We start from the raw sequence: 24853 nt of genomic DNA, 5'->3' as shown, positions 1-24853 counted from the left end.
CTTCCCACTCAGCTGTCTCTAAGCTTTTATCTCTCACTTCCTCCTTCGGCCTTGCTCAATGGTCTTATGCAGGCACTCCCAAAGATAGCCTCTCTATCTCACCTCTCCCTTTTTCTAACCACAATCTACTTACATTCTCTTCCCTCTCCGGGTCCATAATCCCCACTCCACAAACTTGCACACCTGTGCAAAAGTCTCAACCACCTCGACCTATACTCACTCTCTGAATCCCTTCTCCCTCTTAGAAACATAAGTTCCTTACACAATGCACATGCTGCTGCCATTTTATATATCACAACTGCTGCAGCTCTTGAATCGGTCACCCCCTCACACATACCAAAGCACGCACAATCGATAGTCAACCCTGGCACACCATCCTGACTAAAGAACTGAGGCGTGCTTCGAGGGTTGCTGAGCAGAGATGGAAAAGATCCCATTCCAATGAGCACTTCATTGCATTCAAATAGTCCCTTACTACTTTCAAGTCAATGATCACTGCAGCAAAACAAACATACGTCTCATCTCTTATAAGTTCCCTGTCTCACAACCCAAAATAACTATTTAACATTTTCAAATCTCTCCTCCATACCCCAGCACCTCCTCCCTATCCTCTTATCTCAGCTGAAGACTTTGTCTTAAGGTACCTTCACACAAAGCGACGCTGCAGCGATAGCGACAACGATGCCGATCGCTGCAGCGTCGCTGTTTGATCGCTGGGGAGCTGTCACACAGACCGCTCTCCAGCGACCAACGATGCAGAGGTCCCCGGGTAACCAGGGTAAACATCGGGTTGCTAAGCGCAGGGCCGCGCTTAGTAACCCGATGTTTACCCTGGTTACCAGCGTAAAAGTAAAAAAAACAAACAGTACATACTCACCTGCGCGTCCCCCAGCGTCTGCTTCCTGACACTGACTGAGCTCCGGCCCTAACAGCACAGCGGTGACGTCACCACTGTGCTTTCACTTTCACTTTAGGGCCGGCGCTCAGTCAGTGTCAGGAAGCAGACGCTGGGGGACGCGCAGGTGAGTATGTACTGTTTGTTTTTTTTACTTTTACGCTGGTAACCAGGGTAAACATCGGGTTACTAAGCGCGGCCCTGCGCTTGGTAACCCGATGTTTACCCTGGTTACCAGTGTAAAACATCGCTGGTATCGTTGCTTTTGCTTTCAAACACAACGATACACGGCGATCGGACGACCAAATAAAGTTCTGGACTTTATTCAGCGACCAGCGACATCACAGCAGGATCCTGATCGCTGCTGCGTGTCAAACTAAACGATATCGTTACAAAGTCGTTTCGTGTGAAGGTACCTTTATTCTTCAAGCAGAAAGATCAATAACATTAGAGAAAGCTTTGCCCTACAGCCCTCATCATCTCCTGAATCGACTACTGCAACCTCCTACTTTGTGGCCTCCCCTCTTACACCTTTGCACCCTTCCAATCTATCCTAAATTCCGCTGCCTGACTAATCCACCTGTCCCCCCGCTATTCCCCGGCCTCTCCCCCCTGTCAATCCCTTCACTGGCTCCCCGTTGCCCAGAGACTCCAGTTCAAAGCCAGAACCTTGGCATACAAAGCCATCCACAACCTGTCTCTTCCATACATCTGTGACATGGTCTCCCAGTACTTACCTGCACGCAACCTCCAATCTTCACAAGATCTCCTTCTTTACTCCCCTCTTATCTCCTCCTCCTACAATTGCATATAAGGTTTTTCACGTGCATCTCCCCTACTCTGGAACTCTCTACCCCAACATATCAGACTCTCGCCTCCCATGGGAACCTTCAAAAGGAACCTGAAGACCTATCTCTTCCGACAAGCAAAAAACCTGCAGTAACCCTTGTTCCATCAAACCACTGCACGACCAGTTCTACTCTCATCTCCTGTATCTTCACCCATCCCTTGTAGATTGTAAGCCCCCACGAGCAGGGTCTTCTCTCCTCCTGTACCTGTCGGTGACTTGTTTTGCTCAAGATTATTGTACTTGCTTTTTGTTATGCATACCCCTTTTCACATGTAAAGCACCATGGAGTAATTAATAATAATAAATAATAATAAATAATATCAACTAATAACTAATTAGGCTATGCTACCCTTAAGTTTATTTAGGCATTCATAAACAACACATTTTTCAAGTGGAAAGCGAATTTAGGGAAGTTTTTCTTTTCCTGAAGTGTTTCTTGAAGTAGTTTTGAAGAGTTTTTGAACAGAATATTTTCCTGTTGCATACTTTTCTGCCTTTGGATATGTGCAACCAACATCTTTTTCAGGAGGATTCCGCGAGGAATTTGTTTGAAACAGTGGTACAAAAACGAACCATAAAATGAACATAGTGCACCACAATGGCAAATTGACATTGCTGTGCACATGTACCTTCTATGTTCTTATGTCACTTTCTTCTAACTGCTTGTTAAAAGAAGTGACATGCTCATTTTACAGTCAGATCAGTATAAAGTGAAAGATGCCGGTGAAGGTGGCTCATGAAAGCGATTGCTGGCATTTTCCTAAAATGGCTTTGTCTGTGAAAACTCGATGGCTCCAATGATTGGATACCCATCGATTGGACAGTGCAGTGCCTAGTTTGAAGAAGCTTCCTCCAGGATCCAATTCAAGGAAGTGACAGGCACCTTTTTTTCCCCAACTAGAAGTTTTTCAAAATCTCTTCAAGGAAAAAATGGTCAAAAAACTCATATAAACATCAAAGGATATTTCCCACAGAAAAGAAGAGAGAAAGTTTTCCAAATGTTTTTCGAGCATTTTGGAGATGATCTGCTGAAATAAGCTAAAATCTCTGTATAACTTAAAAGGCCATGATGTGATAACTGTAAATGAACAATTCATCTGTATAATCATGATGTGCTCAACAATAAAGCTGGCTGATGAGGAAAATACAACTAGTAACACTAAAAGAAAAAAAATATAATATAATATGAAGTCAGGTGTTCATCATTTACATACATAGATTTTTAATAGCCCCCCCTAAATATTCAACAATTACAAAAAAAAAGATCTGATGTCCCCGAAAAGTAAAAAAAAAATTGTATAAAATAATAAAACTACATTACTACGATTAATTTTTGTTGATTTTTTTCTGTTGCGCATTTTCGAAAAAATGCAAGTAACCTATTTTACTTAATTGAAGAAAAATTGACCGAAAGATCATCGTGGGAATGTAGCCTAAGGGTATGTTCCCAATATATCTATATCCAAAGGTTCAGGTGGCTGCAAACTTTTGAGAATGTAGAATTCTCTTGTACGGCATAAAGGAAGAGTTCCACATTGCTAAACAGGAAAACTCGTGAAAGTAAAAAGTGACTTCAAAGTTTCCCATCACAAACAGATCTGGGTTGTTTTACATTCACTCATATGGCATGTCTCTAAGAACAGAAAAAATTCTACGTATGTGGAATGTTCTTTGTAATTAACCCAAGGATGGATTAACTCCTTAGGGTGAAATTTACTGTGGAATTTCAGTTGTGGAATCTACACTCGAAACGTGCAGCAAATAATAGAACAATGTTAAGGCCTCCATTCACATTAGACTAACATTGTCTGAACCCACCAATAACTATAGGATCAGCTGACAGTCTAAAGTGACACTGAGTCTCATGACTCTCTCCCCGACAAATGATGTTGGGTGAGAGACGAGACTGACATGTTGGATTTCAGACCGCTGCTCACTGACTCACTTTTAGATTCACTCTTAGAGGGAATACTGGAGTGCATGGCCCAGCTGAATGTCCCTGCATATGGGGTAGTCTAATCAGATACCTGTTGACTGAATATTTATGTATTGTGAATTGCGGTTTTTGATCATTGACCAGTGTGATATAGTCATAGGATCATCCACAAATCAATCTTTTATAGTTATTGCTACCAGTTGCTGCTTACCCCTAATATCTTTAGAGAACAGTCCCATATACACAATGCAGCATGAAGGGGCTCGGAGAAGGTGGCAGTGAAGGTGTGTAAGTGTCTGATGGGGTCACACAGCTCATAAAAGGACAACTGCCCCGCCTCATAATCCAGACATATCCTGACTCTATCACTGGAGATCTGGACAGGTAACTGGATCACTTCCCCATCATGTATCACTGAATACTGATTATCATATCTCCACAAACCCCAGGACTTGTTATTATATCCAATGTATGACTGACACCCCCTCCTGTCTATACTGGGATAACACATCCCCAAAATCCAATTATATGATCTTCTGCCCTCCACATCCCAGTCATGTCGCCCTGAGGTAAATCCCCTCCTGCTCATCACTTGATAACCCTGGAATCTTTCTTCTGTTTCTGGGCGATTCTGGTTCTCTCGTTTCCTGGTTGCAGTTTTTAGGTTGTCAGAAATATGGATATAATTACTGGCTGTGCTTACATCCAGTAATATATCTGTAGAATCCTCCACATAGATCCCGCTCCTTATACCTGATATTACCTCACATAATGTGTGTAATGTGTGTGAGATCACAGCCACATCCAGGTCATCTCCATCATGGGGCTGTTTATCATGTCCCCCTGTGTCCTCATCACCTCCCTCCTCCTCAGGATCACACAAGTCACCGGTGTCTGGTTCCTGTAAGACAGTCAGTGGATCCGTCATGTTACACAGCTCCTCAATGTGTCTCATCTTCCTGGACAGCTCGTCCTTCTTTATTTCCAGCTGATGGATCAGAGCAGACAGTGACTGTGACTCTTCCTTTTCCTGCCTGTAGATTTCACTTGGAACCCTCATTTCCAGGTCGTCCAGCCATCTCCTGATGTTTGTACACAGGGAAATTACTTTCTCAACTTTTCCAGCAGCCTTTTCTTGAGCTTTTCTCCTGCGTTCCTCCAGACTTCGGACTCTTTCCTCGGTCTCCTCTCTCTCTGTGATCAGTTTCTGGAGGACATTTTTCAGTTTCTCCTTCTTTTTCACTGAGGCATCATCCAGCATCTCCACTCGATGTCCTTGATGTTCTCCTACTGAACAATGAACACAGATACAAGCAGCGTCCTCAGTGCAGTAGTACACCAGAATCTTCTTATGGACAGAACATTTCCTTTTCTCCAAAGTACTGGGATCAGATAAGACGTGTTCTGCTGACTTGCTGTGAGCTCTCAGGTGTTTATCACACAGAGAAGCCTCACAGTGTAGACAGGATCTAACAGCAGGTACAGGAGAGTCCACACAGTAAGTGCAGCAGATCCCGGTCATCTTCTCCTGATGTTGGTCAGTTTGCCAGATATTCTTCACAATCTTACAAAGAGCGAAGTCCCTCATCAGTGTCGGCCGCTCCTGAAACTCTTCTCTGCAGTCAGGACAGTAATAAACTCCAGACCCGTCCTGTGTATCCAGCACACGATCAATACAGACCCGGCAGAAGTTGTGTCCACATCTCAGCATTACAGGATCTGTATAAGTGCTCAGACAGAAGGAGCAGTCCAGCTCGTTTCTCAGATTAGCAGACGCCATGGCTTACGGAGGAAGAGGAAAATGAAACTACAATTATCTGTTGCTCAAAATCCTGAGGGCGGGTTTTATAGCTGTGTAGGGTTGAATAGCACTGTCTCTAGTAACATTCTGAAGGACATTTGTAATAATCTAGGACCTATATTGGGATTACAAATCAAGAGCTACAGTAGGTTGTTACTAGCAGTTAAATTTATTAAGTTCCCATACACATTAGAATATAATTGGCAATGTCCACTAATATTGACAGGTTCAGCCCACAGTACAATCTGTATGGGGCTGCAGGCAATTCTTTGTCAGGGAAGTTAAGGATCCACCATGTCCAATTTTGGACTGCCAATCCTATCGTTCTACTGGAGATAAACCACCACCAGACATGTCTCTGATAAAGAACACAGGAGTACTTGGCTGAACAGGCAGTCCTGTGTGTGGAAACGCCAGCCAAGAAAGTTTCTGATTGAACCATCATGTTGCCCTCAGCCATCTAAATTGTGTGACATAGTTATATAGCTTAAAAAAGTCCTAGGTCCATCAAGTTCAACCTTTCTTCACCAATTGTTCATAATCATGAATGTTTAGTATTAAATTAAAGAAATACTGAGATAAAAGAGCATCACCACCTAAAATAAAATAACTGCTATAAAGCAGAATTAAGACCCCAGTGTTAGTTCGGGCCGGAAGACCGACAGTCGATCTACCCATCCAATGCTGAATGATAAATTCACCCTATCTTATACCTACACCTCTGCATAGCTCTATATATCATGTGATGATTGAACATTTGTGAACTATTCAAAATGTTCTATATGTCTACAGACATTTTAACTAAAACTACATCAGAGTTTCAGGCAATTCCTAAATGTAAATTAAGAAAGTCGAATAAAACAAATCCTGTAACTCAAAAATATTAGACTTTAATTTTTAAATGAGGAAAATTATCCAATAATACATGTTTGTGAGTGGCAAAAATATATGCACCTTTAAGACTAGCGGCTAATTTGAAGGTGAAATTAGAGTGGTGTTTTCAATCAATGGGATGACAAATCAGGCGTGAGTGGGAAATCGGTTTAATTTAAAGAACACTTATATATCAAAATGTTATGCTCACAAAACTATTTGTAGAATTGTATCATTGCACAAAAAAAAGAGATTTCTGAGGACCTCAAGAGAAAAGTTGTTTATGCTCATTTGGATGGAAAAAAGTTCAAAAGCCATCTCTAACTAGGTTAGATGCCATTAATCCACAGTCATACAAGTTAATGAAATGTAAGACTAATATAGCATTCCCTGGAGTGGTTGATCAACAAAGATCACTCTAAAAGCACTGCATATAATAGCCCACGTGGTCACAAAGTAACCCAAGGTAACCTCTAAGCAACTAAAGGCCTGTCTCATATAAGCAAATATTAATGTTTATTAGCCCACCAAAAGGAGAACACTGAACAACAATGATGTGCACAATAGGATTGCAAGGAAAAAGCCACTGCTCTCTAAAAGTAATATTGCTGTCCATCCATATTTTGCTAAAGAACATCTAGACAAGCCAGAAAACTATTGAAACAGGAAGATGACTAGAATAGGGCACATTAAAAGAAAAGCCTATACAGAGAAGAGCAGCCCTACTTGTGCCCAGTCTCTCATACTTCACATGTTTAACAAGTCACCAATATGGATGAGCGAACGTGCTCCGTGATACTCAGTTATCACTTGAGTATCATGGTGCTCGGCTGTACTTGTTACTCGGCGAGTAATAGGTGGTGCTCTATGTAAAACTCAAATCCCTGCAACTCATTTTTGGTGCCTGCTACACCGCAACTAAGCATCGAGGATTGCCTGAGCATCACTGTAATATCATAGCCATCTTGGTTGTGGCATTACTGTGATTGGCTGAACATGTGACATCATCAGGGCTTATAAAAGAACAGGCGCCACCCGGCTCGGCACACTGACGCTATTGCACAGCTCTGTGACACTTCGTATTGGAGGGAGATAGTGGTTGTCTAGGCCTGTGTGCACAGTATAACTAATCAGAGGATTATAATAATAATAATAATAATAATAATCTTTATTGATATAGCGCCAACATATTCCACAGTGCTTTACAGTTTAACAGTTCATACAAAAGTCATAAGTAACAATGTTAAAAATAATACAATAATTTAATTTGTGGTGCTGTTGGGTGTGGTGGAGGGTTATTCTCAAGGAAAGCTTGTAATGTTGATACTGGTGCTGAAGCTAAGCTATCATACTAACATCCCAATATTTAAATGAGGCCTGCCAGTTGTTAACTTTCAGGGGTCTATGGATGACCGTCCGTCCTTATAATTTTTTCCTTCCTTACTTTCTGCAAAGCTTTTATGAGTGTATAATTATGTAAAGGAGACTTTCTAAATATTTATGTTCAATTTTTTTTTTTACTGATTCAATGACTCATCTATACAGTTTAACACAGTTGTTGTTACATTACGACAGTATGTAAAACGTACAAAAAGCATAGAAAAGTATTTCTGGATTAGATTACTCATCCATAGAGTATTATGTGCTTTCTGTCACATTTTTGGTGGTATATAACACTACAAAACAGCAGTTAAAAATGTTGCTGGTTTGTTTAAATTTCTTACCCATACACTATTCCGTGTTCTGGTGTACATTTTTGTGATAAAGTTTCAAAATGTTGCTGGGTTACATTTCTCAGCCATACAGCATTACGTGTTCTTGGGTACATTTCCTTGGTATATAACCCTCAATTTTTTTTATTATTAATTTATTGGTCTTATATTGCTCACCCATAGGGCATTATTGCTTCTTGGGTGCATTTTGTAGCTATCTAAGCCTCTAAAAACATTTTCAAAACTTTATCGGATTAATATTGCCCATCCATACAGTATTACATGTTCTTGGATACATTTCCTTGGTATATAACCCTCAAAAATTTGTTAAAAAATGAATTGGTTTAATATATTGTTCACCTAAAGACTATTCCGTGGTCTGGTATACATTTAGTTAGTACATACAGTAACTATCAAAAAACTTGTTAAAAATTTTATTCGGAATTATAATGCTCACACATAGGGTATAGTGATGAGCGAATATACTCGTTACTCAAGATTTCTCGAGCATGCTCAGGGGTCCTCCGAGTATTTTTTAGTGCTCGGAGATTTAGTTTTTCTTGCCGCAGCTGAATGATTTACATCTGTTAGCCAGCATAAGTACATGTGGGGATTCCCTAGCAACCAGGCAACCCCAACATGTACTTATGCTGGCTAACAGATGTAAATCATTCAGCTGCAGCAAGAAAAACTAAATTTCCGAGCAATAAAAAATACTCGGAGGACCCCCAAGCATGCTCGAGAAATCTCGAGTAACGAGTATATTCGCTCATAACTAGGTATTATGTCTTCTTGGGTGCATTTTGGTGGTATCTAACCCTGCAAAAATTGTTCAAAATTCTTTCAGTATTATTTTGCTCATCCATAGAGTATTACATGTTTTTGGGTACATTTCATTTGTATAAAACCCTCCAAAAACGTGGTCAAAATTTTTTCCATATTATATTGCTCATCCACACAGTATAACATGTTCTCAGGTGCATTTCATTGTTATATATGGGTGATGGACCCTTAGAAGCGACAGAAAGGTGTGAAATGGCCGCAGTCCATCAGGTCTCCTATTCTTATGAATCACTCCCCTGACACCTGCACCACCGCATGTAACCATGTTTTCTACTTAATGGAATAAACCACAAGTTCATACAGAATTGGGTGAGTGCTGCATTTCTTTCTATTTCTTACGAGTCATTATATGCATTGCAAGCATTTGCACCACCCAGAAGATTTCTTGCAAGACTAATTAAGAGGATATAGGTAGTGTGGACACATTCTAATGCTGGATCTTGGTGCCTGAAATAACCCTTCTTTTTTAATTTCAACATTTTTGCTATTCGTTGCTATATAAGCCTCCAAAAACTTCTTAAAAAATGTTCAGTATTATATTGCTCATCCATGGGGTGTTACATCTTATTGGATACATTTCGCTGCTAAATAAGCCTCAAAAAACTTGTTAAAAAATTGATCAGTATTATATTGCTCACCCATAGATTATTCCATGGTCTGGAATATATTTAGTTGGTATCTATCAAAAAAACTTGTTAAAATTTTACCAGTAATACAATGCTCACCCATAGGGTAATACATGTTCTTGGGTACATTTTGTTTGTATAAAACCCTCCAAAAACTTGGTCAACATTTTATCGATATTATATTGCTCATCCATACAGGACAACGTGTTCTTGGGTACATTTCGTTGCTATAAAAGCCTCTAAAAACTTTGTAAATTTTTTTCCGATATTATATTGTTCATCCACACAGTATTACGTGTTCTTGGGTACATTTTGTCTGTATATAACCCTTAAAAAACTAGTTAAAGATTTATTGGTATTATATTGCTCATCAAGAGGGTATTACATCTTCTTGGGTACAGTTCGTTGCTATATAAGCCTCAAAAAACTTGTTCAAAATGTTAGGCTGTGTGCACACGTTGCAGATTAGGTGCCTTTTTTTCTGCGCTGATTTGTGGCAAAACCTAATGCCAGCAAAGTGACTGAGAAACCTAAAGTGTCGTGCACATGTGAAGTATTTTTGACCTTCAGATTTGGTGCAAAAAATAATCTACTGCATGTCAGTTCTCTGTGCGTTTTTCACCATTGACTTCGCTGAAATCAATCAAAAACGAGGCATAAAAGCTCCAAAAACGTGTTTTTGCAGCTGTCTTTTTCCTGCCAAGAGATGCAGAAATGGTGCAGAAATTGTACTCAACGAGTGCACATACCCTTATCGGTACTATATTGCTCACCTATAGACTATTCCGTGGTCTGGAGGACATTTCCTTGGCATAGAAAGAAGTATTGGGAGATGTCAGCTATTACTGTAATGGCCGCCGTGTCGTCCGGAGCTCCTGTTGGGTCTCTTGTCCCCTCCATATGTCTCCATCCTGTGGGGTCATTGCTGGTGGTGATGGGAGAGGAGCTAGAGGGGAGGGGATAAAATGTCAGTTGGTGTCTGTGCTGTGAGGGAGAGGTGACGCTGCCCCTGAGGTGATTTGTGGCAGAAGTGAGGAAATCCTCCATTTTATCCTTATCAGCCGCCATGTTTGTTCCACCACTTCACTTTAGCTAGATTTGGGAAATCAGTGATAATGTTGGAGAAGTGAAATGATCTGGAGGAGAAACATTCAGCCATTATTTGTACTGGGCCCAACATTGTGTTCTAATATTCCTGTGTGAGGTGATACATCGCAGGGTTATACTCCCTGAGGCGGCAGACATGTTCTTTCTTGTCTGGTAAGAGAATGTAGCTAATATTAATGTGAGGAGGCCTCAGAAGTGTCGGCCACACTGTCCACATACAGTGGGGCAAAAAAGTATTTAGTCAGTCAGCAATAGTGCAAGTTCCACCACTTAAAAAGATGAGAGGCGTCTGTAATTTACATCATAGGTAGACCTCAACTATGGGAGACAAACTGAGAAAAAAAAATCCAGAAAATCACATTGTCTGTTTTTTTATCATTTTATTTGCATATTATGGTGGAAAATAAGTATTTGGTCAGAAACAAAATTTCATCTCAATACTTTGTAATATATCCTTTGTTGGCAATGACAGAGGTCAAACGTTTTCTGTAAGTCTTCACAAGGTTGCCACACACTGTTGTTGGTATGTTGGCCCATTCCTCCATGCAGATCTCCTCTAGAGCAGTGATGTTTTTGGCTTTTCGCTTGGCAACACGGACTTTCAACTCCCTCCAAAGGTTTTCTATAGGGTTGAGATCTGGAGACTGGCTAGGTCACTCCAGTACCTTGAAATGCTTCTTACGAAGCCACTCCTTCGTTGCCCTGGCGGTGTGCTTTGGATCATTGTCATGTTGAAAGACCCAGCCACGTTTCATCTTCAATGCCCTTGCTGATGGAAGGAGGTTTGCACTCAAAATCTCACGATACATGGCCCCATTCATTCTTTCATGTACCCGGATCAGTCGTCCTGGCCCCTTTGCAGAGAAACAGCCCCAAAGCATGATGTTTCCACCACCATGCTTTACAGTAGGTATTGTGTTTGATGGATGCAACTCAGTATTCTTTTTCCTCCAAACACGACAAGTTGTGTTTATACCAAAGAATTCCAGTTTGGTTTCATCAGACCATAGGACATTCTCCCAAAACTCCTCTGGATCATCCAAATGCTCTCTAGCAAACTTCAGACGGGCCCGGACATGTACTGGCTTAAGCAGTGGGACACGTCTGGCACTGCAGGATCTGAGTCCATGGTGGCGTAGTGTGTTACTTATGGTAGGCCTTGTTACATTGGTCCCAGCTCTCTGCAGTTCATTCACTAGGTCCCCCCTCGTGGTTCTGGGATTTTTGCTCACCGTTCTTGTGATCATTCTGACCCCACGGGGTGGGATTTTGCGTGGAGCCCCAGATCGAGGGAGATTATCAGTGGTCTTGAATGTCTTCCATTTTCTAATTATTGCTCCCACTGTTGATTTCTTCACTCCAAGCTGGTTGGCTATTGCAGATTCAGTCTTCCCAGCCTGGTGCAGGGCTACAATTTTGTTTCTGGTTTCCTTCGACAGCTCTTTGGTCTTCACCATAGTGGAGTTTGGAGTCAGACTGTTTGAGGGTGTGCACAGGTGTCTTTTTATACTGATAACAAGTTTAAACAGGTGCCATTACTACAGGTAATGAGTGGAGGAAAGAGGAGCCTCTTAAAGAAGAAGTTACAGGTCTGTGAGAGCCAGAAATCTTGATTGTTTGTTTCTGACCAAATACTTATTTTCCACCATAATATGCAAACAAAATGTTAAAAAAACAGACAATGTGATTTTCTGGATTTTTTTTTCTCAGTTTGTCTCCCATAGTTGAGGTCTACCTATGATGTAAATTACAGACGCCTCTCATCTTTTTAAGTGGTGGAACTTGCACTATTGCTGACTGACTAAATACTTTTTTGCCCCACTGTATATAGTGATCACCACAGTGCCCCCACGTACAGTGACACACGCACAGCACCCCCGGATACAGTGACAGCCCCCAGTGTAACTCCCCCCATTGTCCTGGTGGGTGCTGTCTGAGCAGCAGGAGGCTTCACTATCGGAGCTGAGATCCTCGTGATTGCTGCTGTCATATCCACCATATATAAAGCAGCGTGACTCGCCCAAGGACATAAATCCTAGCAGGTTGACACAAAACCTTAAACCTACAAACCTGACCTCATGGAATTATTATTTTTGTTTATTTATATCCCATGTTGTCAGGTCAGTGGGTTTCCTTTTTTTCTACAGTCTGAGGCCATGGTCCCATGTCCAAAAACGCTGCTTTTCTTCTGCTGAAGTTTTCATTATTGCGCCAAAATACGCAGTAGCAATCTTCTCTGATTGCTGCGTTCTTGTTGCATTTTTTATGCGTTTTCCACTTTTTGATGCATTTTTAGTGCAGATTTGATGCATTTTCATTGCAGTTTTTTAATGGATCTTAGTGCATCTTATCGTTCTGTTTCGATAATTATGAGGTTTCAAATAACCATTGTCCTATAGCTTGGTCCTATATGATAATGTGTAAAATAGACAATCAGCAAAACATTTCAAAGTGTAATGGTGAGTAATCCTTACCTTTCTGCTACAAATCCATGGTTGAAATTTTATGCTGATGAGTTGTAAGTGCAGCGGGTGCGCAGGGCTTTTACAGTGTTCTTGCTTCTTTGCTTTTTTCCCACTGCTGCCTCCAGTCTCTGACTAAGGCCGGGATCACACATACGCGAGATACGGCCGAGTCTCACAGGTGAAAACCCAGCTCTGGCGCCAGCACTTGGGAGCGGAGCGTGCAGCTCCATGTATTGATGTGCGGCTGCATGCTCCGCTCCAGAGTGCCGGCGCCAGAGCTCGGTTTTCACCTGCGAGACTCGACCGTATCTCGCGTATGTGTGATCCCGGCCTAACAAGTCATATGAGGAAGGCAGCAGGCAAGGAGTAGCAAGAAAGTCCGGAGACCTGTAAATGCAGTGTATATATATATATATATATATATATATATATATATATATATATATATATATATATTTACCCTAAGGCTAGGTTCACATTGCGTTAGGGCAATCCGTTTAGCGCTAGCGCTAGCGGATTGCGCTAACGCAATGTATTTTTAGGGGTCGCGTTTAGGGGTCGCGTTAACGTCCCCGCTCGCGCAGATCCCCGATCTGCCAGAGGGGGAACGGACCTCGGGCGCGCCGCGGACGCTGCAAGCAGCGTCCGAGGCGCGCCACAAAAGAATGGCACATCGCTAGCGCGTGCCGAAAATGGCACGCGCTAGCGATGCGCTTCAGCAAAAAATCACATTGCTGTCAATGGGTGCGCTAACGGACCCGTTGCACGGCGTTAATTGCGACATTTTCGCCGTGCAACGCTGTCCGTTAGCGTTAACCCATTAACGCAATGTGAACCTAGCCTTACATACATCCTGATGACAGGTTCTTTTTAAAGCGCCACTCCAGTGTTTGTTTTTGTATTATTATTTCAGCACTTGAGCCTTACTACTACTGTAAAGTCCCTGCTCCTAGTCTTATATTTACCAGTTGCCGTCTTCATCTTTTATCTGCGCCACTTCGGTTTGTCTCCAGCAGTTTGTGACCTGCTGGATCGCTGGGCGAGCCGGAGGTCGCTTTTCAATGTGAGTGCCTTGTTCTGGCTTTCATAGACTTGCATTGAAAGCTTGTGACCGTTACCTCTGACTTCTGGAGAGTCAGAAATTGTGGTCACAAGATGATGGCCTGGGACTGGAGCGGTGCCTTGGAGAGCTGAAGATGGCGCATGGTGAGTACATTAGGAACAGGGATCTTATGTTAGTAGCACCACTTTAGCGCTGAAATAGAAAAAAGCCCCGCTGGAGTGGTGCTTTAAATAAAAATTTCTCTACCTAGATTTTGTGTAAATGCGAGAGTTGTGAGCGATAACTATCAGCCGAATGATAGTTCAACCCTTAACTATCCTATTTGTATGGTCAGCTTCATAGCATTGCAGTGCTCTGCGCACCACTTTCATATCTGACTGAATGTGACTGTGTTGTTAGTACAATAATTTATTATTTGGGACTTCGCATGTCACATAGCGTGACTGCACACTTTCGTGAAACACCTGGACAACCCCTTTATCTAGAGATCAGCGGGTTCTAGTAAGAGACAGCACCCCCTAGTGGTATGTGTATATATATATATATATATATATATATATATATATATATATATATATATATATATATATGTGTTAATTAATAGTTTTGATGCCTTCAGTGTGAATTTACAATTTTCATAGTCATGAAAATACAGAAAAATCTTTAAATGAGAAGGTGTGTCCAAACTTTTGGTTTATACTATATATATATATATATATATATATATATATACACATATATATATATATATATATATATATATATATATATATATATATATATATACATACACACACACACATACATCCATACACAGAGACCACGATGAGAAATACCAAATTGTAACCATGAAACAATATAAGAAAATAAAGACGCAGGGGCGCATTACTGATATTCTTTTATTTTTTTATTAACTTTTCAAATTGTCCAGCAGTTACATAACACAGACCTGGTTTCCCCAACAATGATGTAGATTGGCATAAAATATGTCATGTTTCATGTGATTGGGACATTAACAAAACAATAAAAAGATAAGTTCCCATGAGATTTACACCAATAGGTTCAGACACAAACATTTGAGAAAATATAATAATTCTCATGTACAGGATAAAGATAAAACTCCACAATGAAATAGAAGAAATAGTAAATATAAAATATTACTTAAGACCCGAACACTGATTGAACTAAAGTGAGCCGAAAAATGAAGATTGCAAACAAGACTCACAATCGGTGGATGCAACAGAGAATGATGCCCGACTCTCAAACGTTCATTATTAGACAAAAGGCCAATCGGGCAAGTTGGATTTTTGGGGGGATTGATGTTAAGCACTAGTTGGATTTAATGGTTAAAAAAAAGGCGATGCTGTCGACATTGCTTTTCTTTTCCCCTAACTTAGGATTATTTAATGTGACTATCAGGGATAAGCGTGCCCGTAGAAGTTCAGGTTCGAGCAAACTTTAGTCCAAAGTTTGATACAGGTACCAGATCTCTACCCAATCTTGTACCCGAACCACATAGAAGTCAATGGGGACCTGAACTTTGGTGCTGTAAAATGGTTGTAAGGGCTAGGGGGCTGCAAAAGTCTCTGTCTCTCTTTCGAACACTATAACGAACTTCCGGCAGAAGTCTGGGTTCGTAGTTCAGCACCAGACACTATGTGTTTCGTACGAACCCTGAACTTTACAATTTGGTTTGGCTCATCTCTAGTGACCATCCCAATTAGATCTAGAGCATTTTATACATTCTCATTCATTGGGATTATTGTATGAACAGACCCTGCATAGTGATCTCTACATATGTGGAAAGTTATTAACACATCGAGCATTCATTACAGAATCTGCAGTGAAAAATTGCAGCAAAGTACAGTACAATATCGGAGAATAGTATTTTTTAAAAATTTGCAGCCGATTCCAATCTGCACAAGCTCGATCTGTAGCACAGATTTTCAAAGTGGATTGTATTCACTGCTATGGAAAGAGTGAAATCTGCAGCTATACCTGCACCAAAATCTGCCATAAAACACATTCAGGATATGTGCACACAACATCTTTCTGAGGCCGATTCTGCTGGGAACCCACCTGAAAAAGTGCTGCAAAAAATGAATATAATGCACAGCAATGTCGAAATGACTTTGCTGTGCAAATGTTCATGTTTTTTTACTTCTTTTAACCGCTTCAATGTTCGGAAACCGTGATGTGGGTAAAATAAGTAGTTCATTCTTTGGGAGACTTTTAACTAAAGTGGATTTAGCTAGGAAAACCTCAACGGGTCCGCCTTCGTCATAAAGATGTTGTGTGCACATACCCTTGAATTTCATTGCAGATTTCTTAGGGTGTGGTCATACTGAGTAGTTTAGTTTTTTAGCAAAATCTCTCCAATTTGCATACCATAGGAGAGAAGCAGGACAAAGGCACAGCTGTATGACCTCGGGTTAATGGAGCTGCACACACACCAGGGATTACGGGTGCCACTTCCAAAGAAAAAGAATCTGTGTTTCCATTAAAAAGAAAGCGGATAGGCACATACCGTCCCGTGCAACAAAATAAAAAACCTGTTGAAGCGCAATGTAAGCGCGAAACGATCGTCGTCTGTATTTGCTCCATCGTTTTATCTGCCTGCTGTTGGTATGATGATGCCACAATAAAGGATTTTGTTGCACGGGACGGTATGTGCCTATCCGCTTTCTTTTTAGTAGAATCTCTCCAATGTTATGCACATACAACATGTTTTTCAGGTGGATTCTGCCTGGATCCTACCTGATAAAGTGCTGCCAAACTACTGTAAGAAAAAAATGTGAATATAATGCAGAGCATTAGAAAAAAAAAAAAACATTGCTGTGCACATATTCAGTTTTTCATTACATCTTTTATTTGCTTGAGGATTTGGAAACCTTGAAGTAACATGGTTATTCCTCAAGTCACTTGCACTAGGACGCTGCTTATCACAATAGTGGAAAGCACAGAGAAAAGACTGTGGAAGAGGAACTGAAAACATCAGCAAAACTGCCAGCATCTACTACCGCTGCTCAGTGTCTCGCAGTAAACTCCTATGACCTGACTGACGTCACCGTGAGAGTGAGAAAGTTCTCACTCTTACGGTGATGTCAGAAACGTCCTGGGAGTTCATTGCAAGACACTGAGCAGTGGTAGTAGATGCTGCTCAGTGTCTCTGCTGGATGACAGGCTGTATGGTCGCATCATGCAACCATGCAACCTGCCATCTAGATGTACCAGAGATAGACCCGTCATGGGACAAATGGATTATTATCTTCTCTGCATGTAGGTGAGGAATATTATTGTGCTGGAATGGGCGATGCAGTAAGTATGGTTTAATTAAGATATATTAAAGGAGTCTGTGTCACTCTTTCAATTAAATGACTTTATTCTGTGTGTGTGTGTGTTGCTATACAATATGACTATGGGGTTAGTAATAGGGGCATCTTATAGACGCCTCTCCATTACTAACCTCTGGCTTGATGTCACCTGACAATGCAAAGGTGACATCATCCCTCCCAACTATTACCCCACTGGTCATCGCATCAGGACATGTGGGAAGAGAGAGGCTGAGTACCAGAATTGGCACATCTTATAGATGCGCCTTTTCTGGGATGGCTGAGAGCTGATGTTTTTAACCTGGGGTGGCAATATCCATGGTCCCTTCCTAGGCTATTAATATTAACCCACAGCTATCTGCATAGCCTTTGCTGGTTATTAATTATACATCTTTTTTTGGGGATTCCCCATTTTAATAGCTAGTAAAGGCTAAGAATACAGCTGCAAGATGATATTAATAGCCTGGGAAGCTCGATGGACCGTGGGAGAATGCAAGTGATGATGTCACGCCAGTTCAAGCTCTGTCACATTGACCTCATCACATGCATTCTCCCACGGTCCTGAGGTCACAGGAGTTCATGTCGGCAGCAAGCACAGACTCAGTGACATCACCACCAGTTACTGAGCCTGTGCACGCTGCTTCTCATTCATTCCCCAGTAGTTTACAGCCAGGGCGGTCGCATTAGCACTGCTCCGGTTCTAAACTGTACATTCCCCAGATATGGATTACGGCGTGGGACTGAATGCCGGACAGGTATGGGTATATTGTTGGTTTATTATTTTTATTTTTTTTACTGGAGATCGAGGGCGTCGCTTGGATTAGCAGTATAACAAAGATGGCAAAACTGTGTGGTGTATGATTTCATTAAAATACTTTATTCTTACTGTATGGTGTTTATTTAACCCTTTAGCAACTATAGGATTAGTAATGGATAGGTGTCTTATTGACACCTCTCCATTACTAAGCCGGGCTTAATGTCACCTTTCAATAGGAAGGTGACATTAACCCCCCATTACCCCACTTGCCACCGCTACAGGGCAAGTGGGAAGAACTGGGCACAGCTCCAGAATTGGCGCATCTAATAGATGAGCCTTTTCTGGGCAGTTGCGGGCTGCTGTTTTTAGGCTGGAGGGCATATCCATGGCCCCTTACCAACCTGAGAATAGCAGCACACACCTGTGAGATTTGCCGGGTTGGTTTAAAAATATAAGGAGACCCCACGTCGGGTTTTTCATTCATTCATTCTCCCCTGCTTGCGCCGATCGCCGGCAGAGCAGGGGAGAATGGATGAAAGCCGCATTCAACACCAGTCGCCGGGGAACAGCACTTACTATAGAGCTACTTCCCTGGTGGCTGTCCATGTGGTACTGATACGGTACACGGTTGCCACACGTGTGCCACACGTAGTACACACACGGACACTGATATATACGGACGTGTGAAAGGGGCCTAAATTACATAATGACATAGAGAACTGCTGCATGTAAAAGTTCATGTTAAAATCGCATTTCAATCAGACAGCAATCGCAATGTACTTTGATGTAAATCGGATGCTAGGTGTGAAAATCGCATTGTACTCGCATGACACTCCAGATTACGGACCATTTTTTTCTCACATATGGGTATGAGCCCTAAGAACGAAAATAAACGATACAAAAGACATTTCAATAAAAAAAATGTTTTCTATCGTATTCTGCTTGAAAAACTTGGTTGTCTCACCTGAGTTTAAATGACGTCATGTAGACTTAACCGTAGGGTATGTGCATATAGCGTCTTATAAACGCTGGCGTACCGGCTGAGTTTTTGAAGCAGATGTTTCAGGATAATGCTGACTGTGGTTGAAATGGTTGAGTGGTTAAAAGAAGCTCAAAAAGACTGAAAATATGCACTTTTAGCATTTTTCACCATTTTGTAAGGCAGATTGTTGAGTGGACCTGCCTGAAAAAGGCGTTGTGTGCACATAAGCCTTACTGTAGACTTTCATGCAGACTTACTTCAGGAAGATCTACTCAATGTGTAAATGTACAACTATAAGACATGGCTGCTTTCAAGCAGATATTGTTTCCTTGCTGGATCTTTAGTAAGTATCATGTCTATGATACATAGGTGGATTATCTACAGGGATTACAGAAACAGATATTGGCATCACTCCACAAACTTCCAATATCTTCTCTAGACAGCACATCCTCCACCCTTGAGATATAATGATAGGCTCAGCAGTCATATAGGAATCATCACATGCAACCATGCCTTCTTATTAATCCCATTGGCAGAATGATCCAGTCTACGGCATAAGGTTATATTGATTTCTTCCACTTTCTGCTTCCCCCTAAGATCTTTATAGAACAGTCACATACACATAATGCAGCATGAAGGGGCTCGGAGAAGGTGGCAGTGAAGGTGTGTAAGTGTCTGATGGGGTCACACAGCTCATAAAAGGACAACTGCCCGGCCTCATAATCCAGACATATCCTGAATCTATCACTGGAGATATTATCAGGTAAGAAAATCTGTTTACTGCTATGTACCACTAGATACTGATTATTAATATATCTCCACAAACTCCAGGATTTGTTATTATATCCAATGTATGACTGACGCCCCCTCCTTTCTATGCCAGAATAACACATCCCTACACCCCAACAACCAGATCTACTGATCTCCACATCCCAGTAATATCGCCCTGAGGTAAATCCCCTCCTGCTCATCACCTGATAATCCTGGAATCTCTCTGCTGTTTGTGGACAATTCAGCTTGTTTTGTGTCTTGGTTGCGGTTTTCAGGTCGTCTGATATAAGGAGATAATTATCAGCTGTGTTTATATCCAGTAATATGTCTGCAGGACTCACCACATAGATCCCGCTCCTTATACCTGATATTACGTCACATAATGTGTGTAATGTGTGTGAGATCACAGCCACATCCAGGTCATCTCCATCATGGGGCTGTTTATCATGTCCTCCTGTGTCCTCATCACCTCCCTCCTCCTCAGGATCACACAAGTCACCGGTGTCTGGTTCCTGTAAGACAGTCAGTGGATCCGTCATGTTACACAGCTCCTCAATGTGTCTCATCTTCCTGGACAGCTCGTCCTTCTTTATTTCCAGCTGATGGATCAGAGCAGACAGTGACAGTGACTCTTTCTTTTCTTGCCTGGAGATCTCACTCAGGACCTTCTTCTCCAGGTCGTCCACCCGTCTCCTGATGTCTGTACACAGGGCAGTGACTCTCTCGGCTTCTCCAGCTGCTTTTTCTTGAGTTTTTCGCTTCCTCTCCTCGAGACTCCGGACTCTTTCCTCAGTCTCTTTTCTCTTTGTTATCAGTTTCTGCAGAACATTTCTCATTTTCTTCTTCTTCTTCTCAGAGGCCTCATCCAGCATCTCCACCCGGTGTCCGCGATGTTCTCCGGCCAAACTGCAGGACACACAGATACAAGCAGCGTCCTCAGTGCAGTAATATTCCAGGATCTTCTTATGGACAGAACATTTCCTTTCCTCCAGAGAAGTGCTGGGATCAGATAAGATGTGTTCTGGTGATTTGCTGTGAGCTCTCAGGTGTTTATCACACAGAGAAGCCTCACAAAGTAGACAGGATCTAACAGCAGGTACAGGAGAGTCCACACAGTAAGTGCAGCAGATCCCGGTGATCTCCTCCTGATGTTGGTCAGTTTGCCGGAAATTCTTCACAATCTTACAAAGAGCGAAGTCCCTCATCAGTGTCGGCCGCTCCTGAAACTCTTCTCTGCAGTCAGGACAGGAATAAACTCCAGACCCGTCCTGTGTATCCAGCACACGATCAATACAGACCCGGCAGAAGTTGTGTCCACATCTCAGCATTACAGGATCTGTATAAGTGCTCAGACAGATGGAGCAGTCCAGCTCTTCTCTCAGATCAGCAGAAGCCATGGCTGACAGGGAAAGAAACAAATCTACATTTTTCTCCCGCTCAAAAGGGTGGGCTTTATATTGTGTACACAGGGGAGGGCTGAGGAGCAGAAGGTCACTTACTATTAACCTGATAATGGACACTTGAAAATCACAACTTATATATGCTGTAATATTCGTGTCTACATTGTGGTTAAATGTTATTAATTGACGTTAAGATTTTTAGGCCGGATTCACACTACCGTATAATGGTATGTTTCCACGGTCAGGATTGCATCAGGATTTGACGCAGGTTAAATCTGCACCAAATCTGCATCAGAGGTCACTGGCAGGTCACATACATTTTTGATGCGTTTTTACATGCGTTTTTGATGCGTTTTTACTTGCGTTTTTTTTCATGCGGATTTGTGTGTTTTTGAAAGCTAAATAAAAATATACAAAAAAAAAAAATTGTAATGTCATTTGTTGTCCAACCTCTTCTTTTACATACTCCATTGAAGAATAATGTTTACACACAGATAGATCATAGATAGATATAGCTATATATCTATCTATCTAATCTATCTATCGTATCTATCCATCGTATCTATCAATATATCTATTATCTATCGATACACAGAATCTATCTATAGATATATCTATAGATAGCTAGATAGGCTTGAGAAAGGCTCATTTAGAGCCGAAACGTCGCACAGACATTTGGGTCTGAATAAATCCTGCATATCATCACAAAGAATATGGAGTGCTGCCTGTTTTTTTTAAATGTATAGATAGCTAGATAGATATATCGATAGGTAGTTAATAGATATATCGATATACGATAGATAGATGATAGATAGATGATAGATAGATAGATAGATAGATAGATAGATAGATAGATAGATAGATAGATAGATAGATAATAGATAGACAAACATGGTGGAGGAGTGGGTCTTCTTTCTTCAAACTGCACCTTTAACCCAATCCCACCTCTACCCTCCCTTATCCTCCCCTCTTTTGAAGTCCACTCTGTCCGCATCTACTCTCCCTCCAACCTCCAAGTGGCCGTCATATACCGACCTCCGGGCCAAGCCACTGCCTTTATTGACCAATTCTCCACCTGGCTTGCTCACTTTCTCACTGCTAACATTCCCACCATCATCATGGGTGACTTCAACATCCCCATTGATACCCTTCAGTCAACAGCCTCCAAACTTCTGTCCCTTACTTCATCTTTTGGACTTACTCAGTGGTCTTCCACAGCCACCCACGGAGACGGACATACGCTAGAGATGGTCTTCACCCGTCTCTGCTCTCTATCTAACTTTACCACCTCCCCTCTCCCTCTATCCGACCACCATCTGCTCACTTTCTCATCCCTGTCCTCCTCACCGGTCACCCATGTCCAGCAACATGCGCACCCCCGCAGAAATCTTGCACACCTAGACACCCACACGCTCTCTGACTCTATCCTACCACTGGCATCCATATCCTCACTCCACGACACAGACAGTGCCACTGCTTTCTACAATGCCACTCTCGCATCAGCTATTGACACGGTTGCCCCTCTCCCTCATGGCAAAGTGCGAAGTATCAATAGACAACCACTAAACACCACTAAAAGGCTCCGGCAACTGTCCAGGGTTGCAGAGTGGCATTGGAAGAAAACACATTCACAAGACGACTTCACTGCATTCAAACAGGCAACACTTGATTTTAAATCTGCTCTCACCTCTGTTAATCAGGCCTACTTCACAACCCTCCTATCTTCCCTATCCTACAACCCCAAACAGTTATTCAAAACCTTTAACTCCCTCCTCTGCCCCCCACTGCCCCCTCCAACCTCCCTCATCTCTGCTGAGGACTTTGCCACACACTTTAAAAATAAGATCAACCAAACAAGGCAATTTTTCATTGTTCAACCACCTCAACCCCTTTGTATACCAGACCAATGCCCAAACCCCATAACCTCCCTATCCAACATCTCTGAAGGGGGGCTTAACTGTCTCCTCTCCAAATCGCAACTCACCACCTGCGCGCTCGATCCCATCCCACCTCATCCCCAACTTCACCACCACTCTTATACCATTCCTAACCCACCTCTTCAACCTATCACTAACTTGTGGCACCTTTCCTTCTGCTTTCAAGCATGCCACAATCACGCCTATCCTTAAAAAGGCAAACCTCGATCCAACTGCTATGTCAAGCTATTGCCCAATATCGCTGCTCCCATTCGCTTCCAAACTCCTGGAGCAGCACGTCCACGCTGAACTTTCCTCCCACCTCTCATCCAACTTGCTCTTTGAAAATCTACAATCTGGTTTCCGCCCCCATCACTCAACTGAGACAGCCCTGACCAAAATTACTAATGACCTACTTACAGCCAAAGCTAACGAACAATACTCTGTACTCCTCCTTCTAGACCTGTCCTCTGCTTTCGACACAGTTGACCACTGCCTCCTACTACAGATCCTCTCCTCCTTTGGCATCAAAGACCTCGCCCTATCCTGGATCTCCTCATACCTTTCCAACTGCACATTCAGCGCCTCACACTCACACACTACCTCCTCATCCCACCCTCTCTCTGTTGGAGTCCCCCAAAGCTTTGTTCTAGGACCCCTACTCTTCTAAATCTATATACTTGGCCTCATAAAGTCCCATGGATTCCAGTACCACCTTTATGCTGATGACACTCAGATCTACCTTTCTGGCCCAGACGTCACCTCTCTGCTCTCCAGAATCCCAGAGTGTCTGTCAGCCATATCCTCCTTCTTCTCCTCTCACTTCCTCAAACTCAATGTGGACAAATCTGAACTCATCATCTTTCCTCCATCTAAAAGATCTTCCTTACCTGACCTATCTATCACTATTAACGACATCACGCTTTCCCCCATACCGTAAGTTCACTGCCTTGGAGTAACCCTTGACTCTGCCCTGTCCTTCAAACCGCACATCCAAGCTCTTTCCACCTCCTGTCGCCTCCAGCTCAAAAATATCTCCAGAATCCGTCCTTTCCTCAACTGTCAATCGACTAAAATGCTTGTGCATGCCCTCATCATCTCCCGCCTTGACTACTGCAACATCCTTTTCTGTGGCCTCCCTGCTAACACCCTTGAACCTCTCCAGTCCATCCTTAACTCTGCTGCCCGACTAATTCATCTCTCTCCTCGCTACTCCTCCGCTTCCCCCCTCTGCAAATCTCTTCGCTGGCTCCCATTCCCTCAGCGTATACAGTTCAAATTACTTATGCTAACCTACAAAGCCATCCATAACCTGTCTCCTCCTTATATCTCTGAACTAATCTCCCTATATCTTCCCTCACATAATCTCCGGTCCTCCCAAGACCTCCTTCTCTCCTCCACACTTATTCGCTCCTCACTCAACCGCCTCCATGACTTCTCCCGAATATCCCCCATCTTCTGGAATTCTTTGCCCCAACACATCCTACTATCAACCACATTCGGATCCTTCAGATGGAAACTGAA

The 24853-nt window shown here is 42.2% G+C and overlaps 2 protein-coding genes across 2 annotated transcripts; both read right to left on the bottom strand.

The window, feature by feature from the left end:
• Positions 1–2101: 2101 nt before the first annotated feature.
• Positions 2102–5461, bottom strand: LOC143775159 (E3 ubiquitin-protein ligase TRIM11-like). Its single transcript, XM_077263000.1, has one exon. The coding sequence runs from the start codon at positions 5459–5461 to the stop codon at positions 3875–3877; it is 1587 nt and encodes a 528-aa protein (XP_077119115.1). The 3' UTR covers positions 2102–3874.
• Positions 5462–15095: 9634 nt separating this feature from the next.
• On the bottom strand, positions 15096–21484 carry LOC143776904 (E3 ubiquitin/ISG15 ligase TRIM25-like). The gene has a single exon (XM_077266725.1). The coding sequence runs from the start codon at positions 21408–21410 to the stop codon at positions 19803–19805; it is 1608 nt and encodes a 535-aa protein (XP_077122840.1). The 5' UTR covers positions 21411–21484; the 3' UTR covers positions 15096–19802.
• Between the last annotated feature and the right edge of the window lie 3369 nt (positions 21485–24853).

This window comes from Ranitomeya variabilis, chromosome 5 (genome assembly GCF_051348905.1).
Source record: "Ranitomeya variabilis isolate aRanVar5 chromosome 5, aRanVar5.hap1, whole genome shotgun sequence".
Classification (NCBI taxonomy): Eukaryota; Metazoa; Chordata; class Amphibia; order Anura; family Dendrobatidae; genus Ranitomeya; species Ranitomeya variabilis.
Note: the sequence above shows the minus strand (reverse complement) of the source record. Positions and strands in the feature narration are given on the sequence as shown.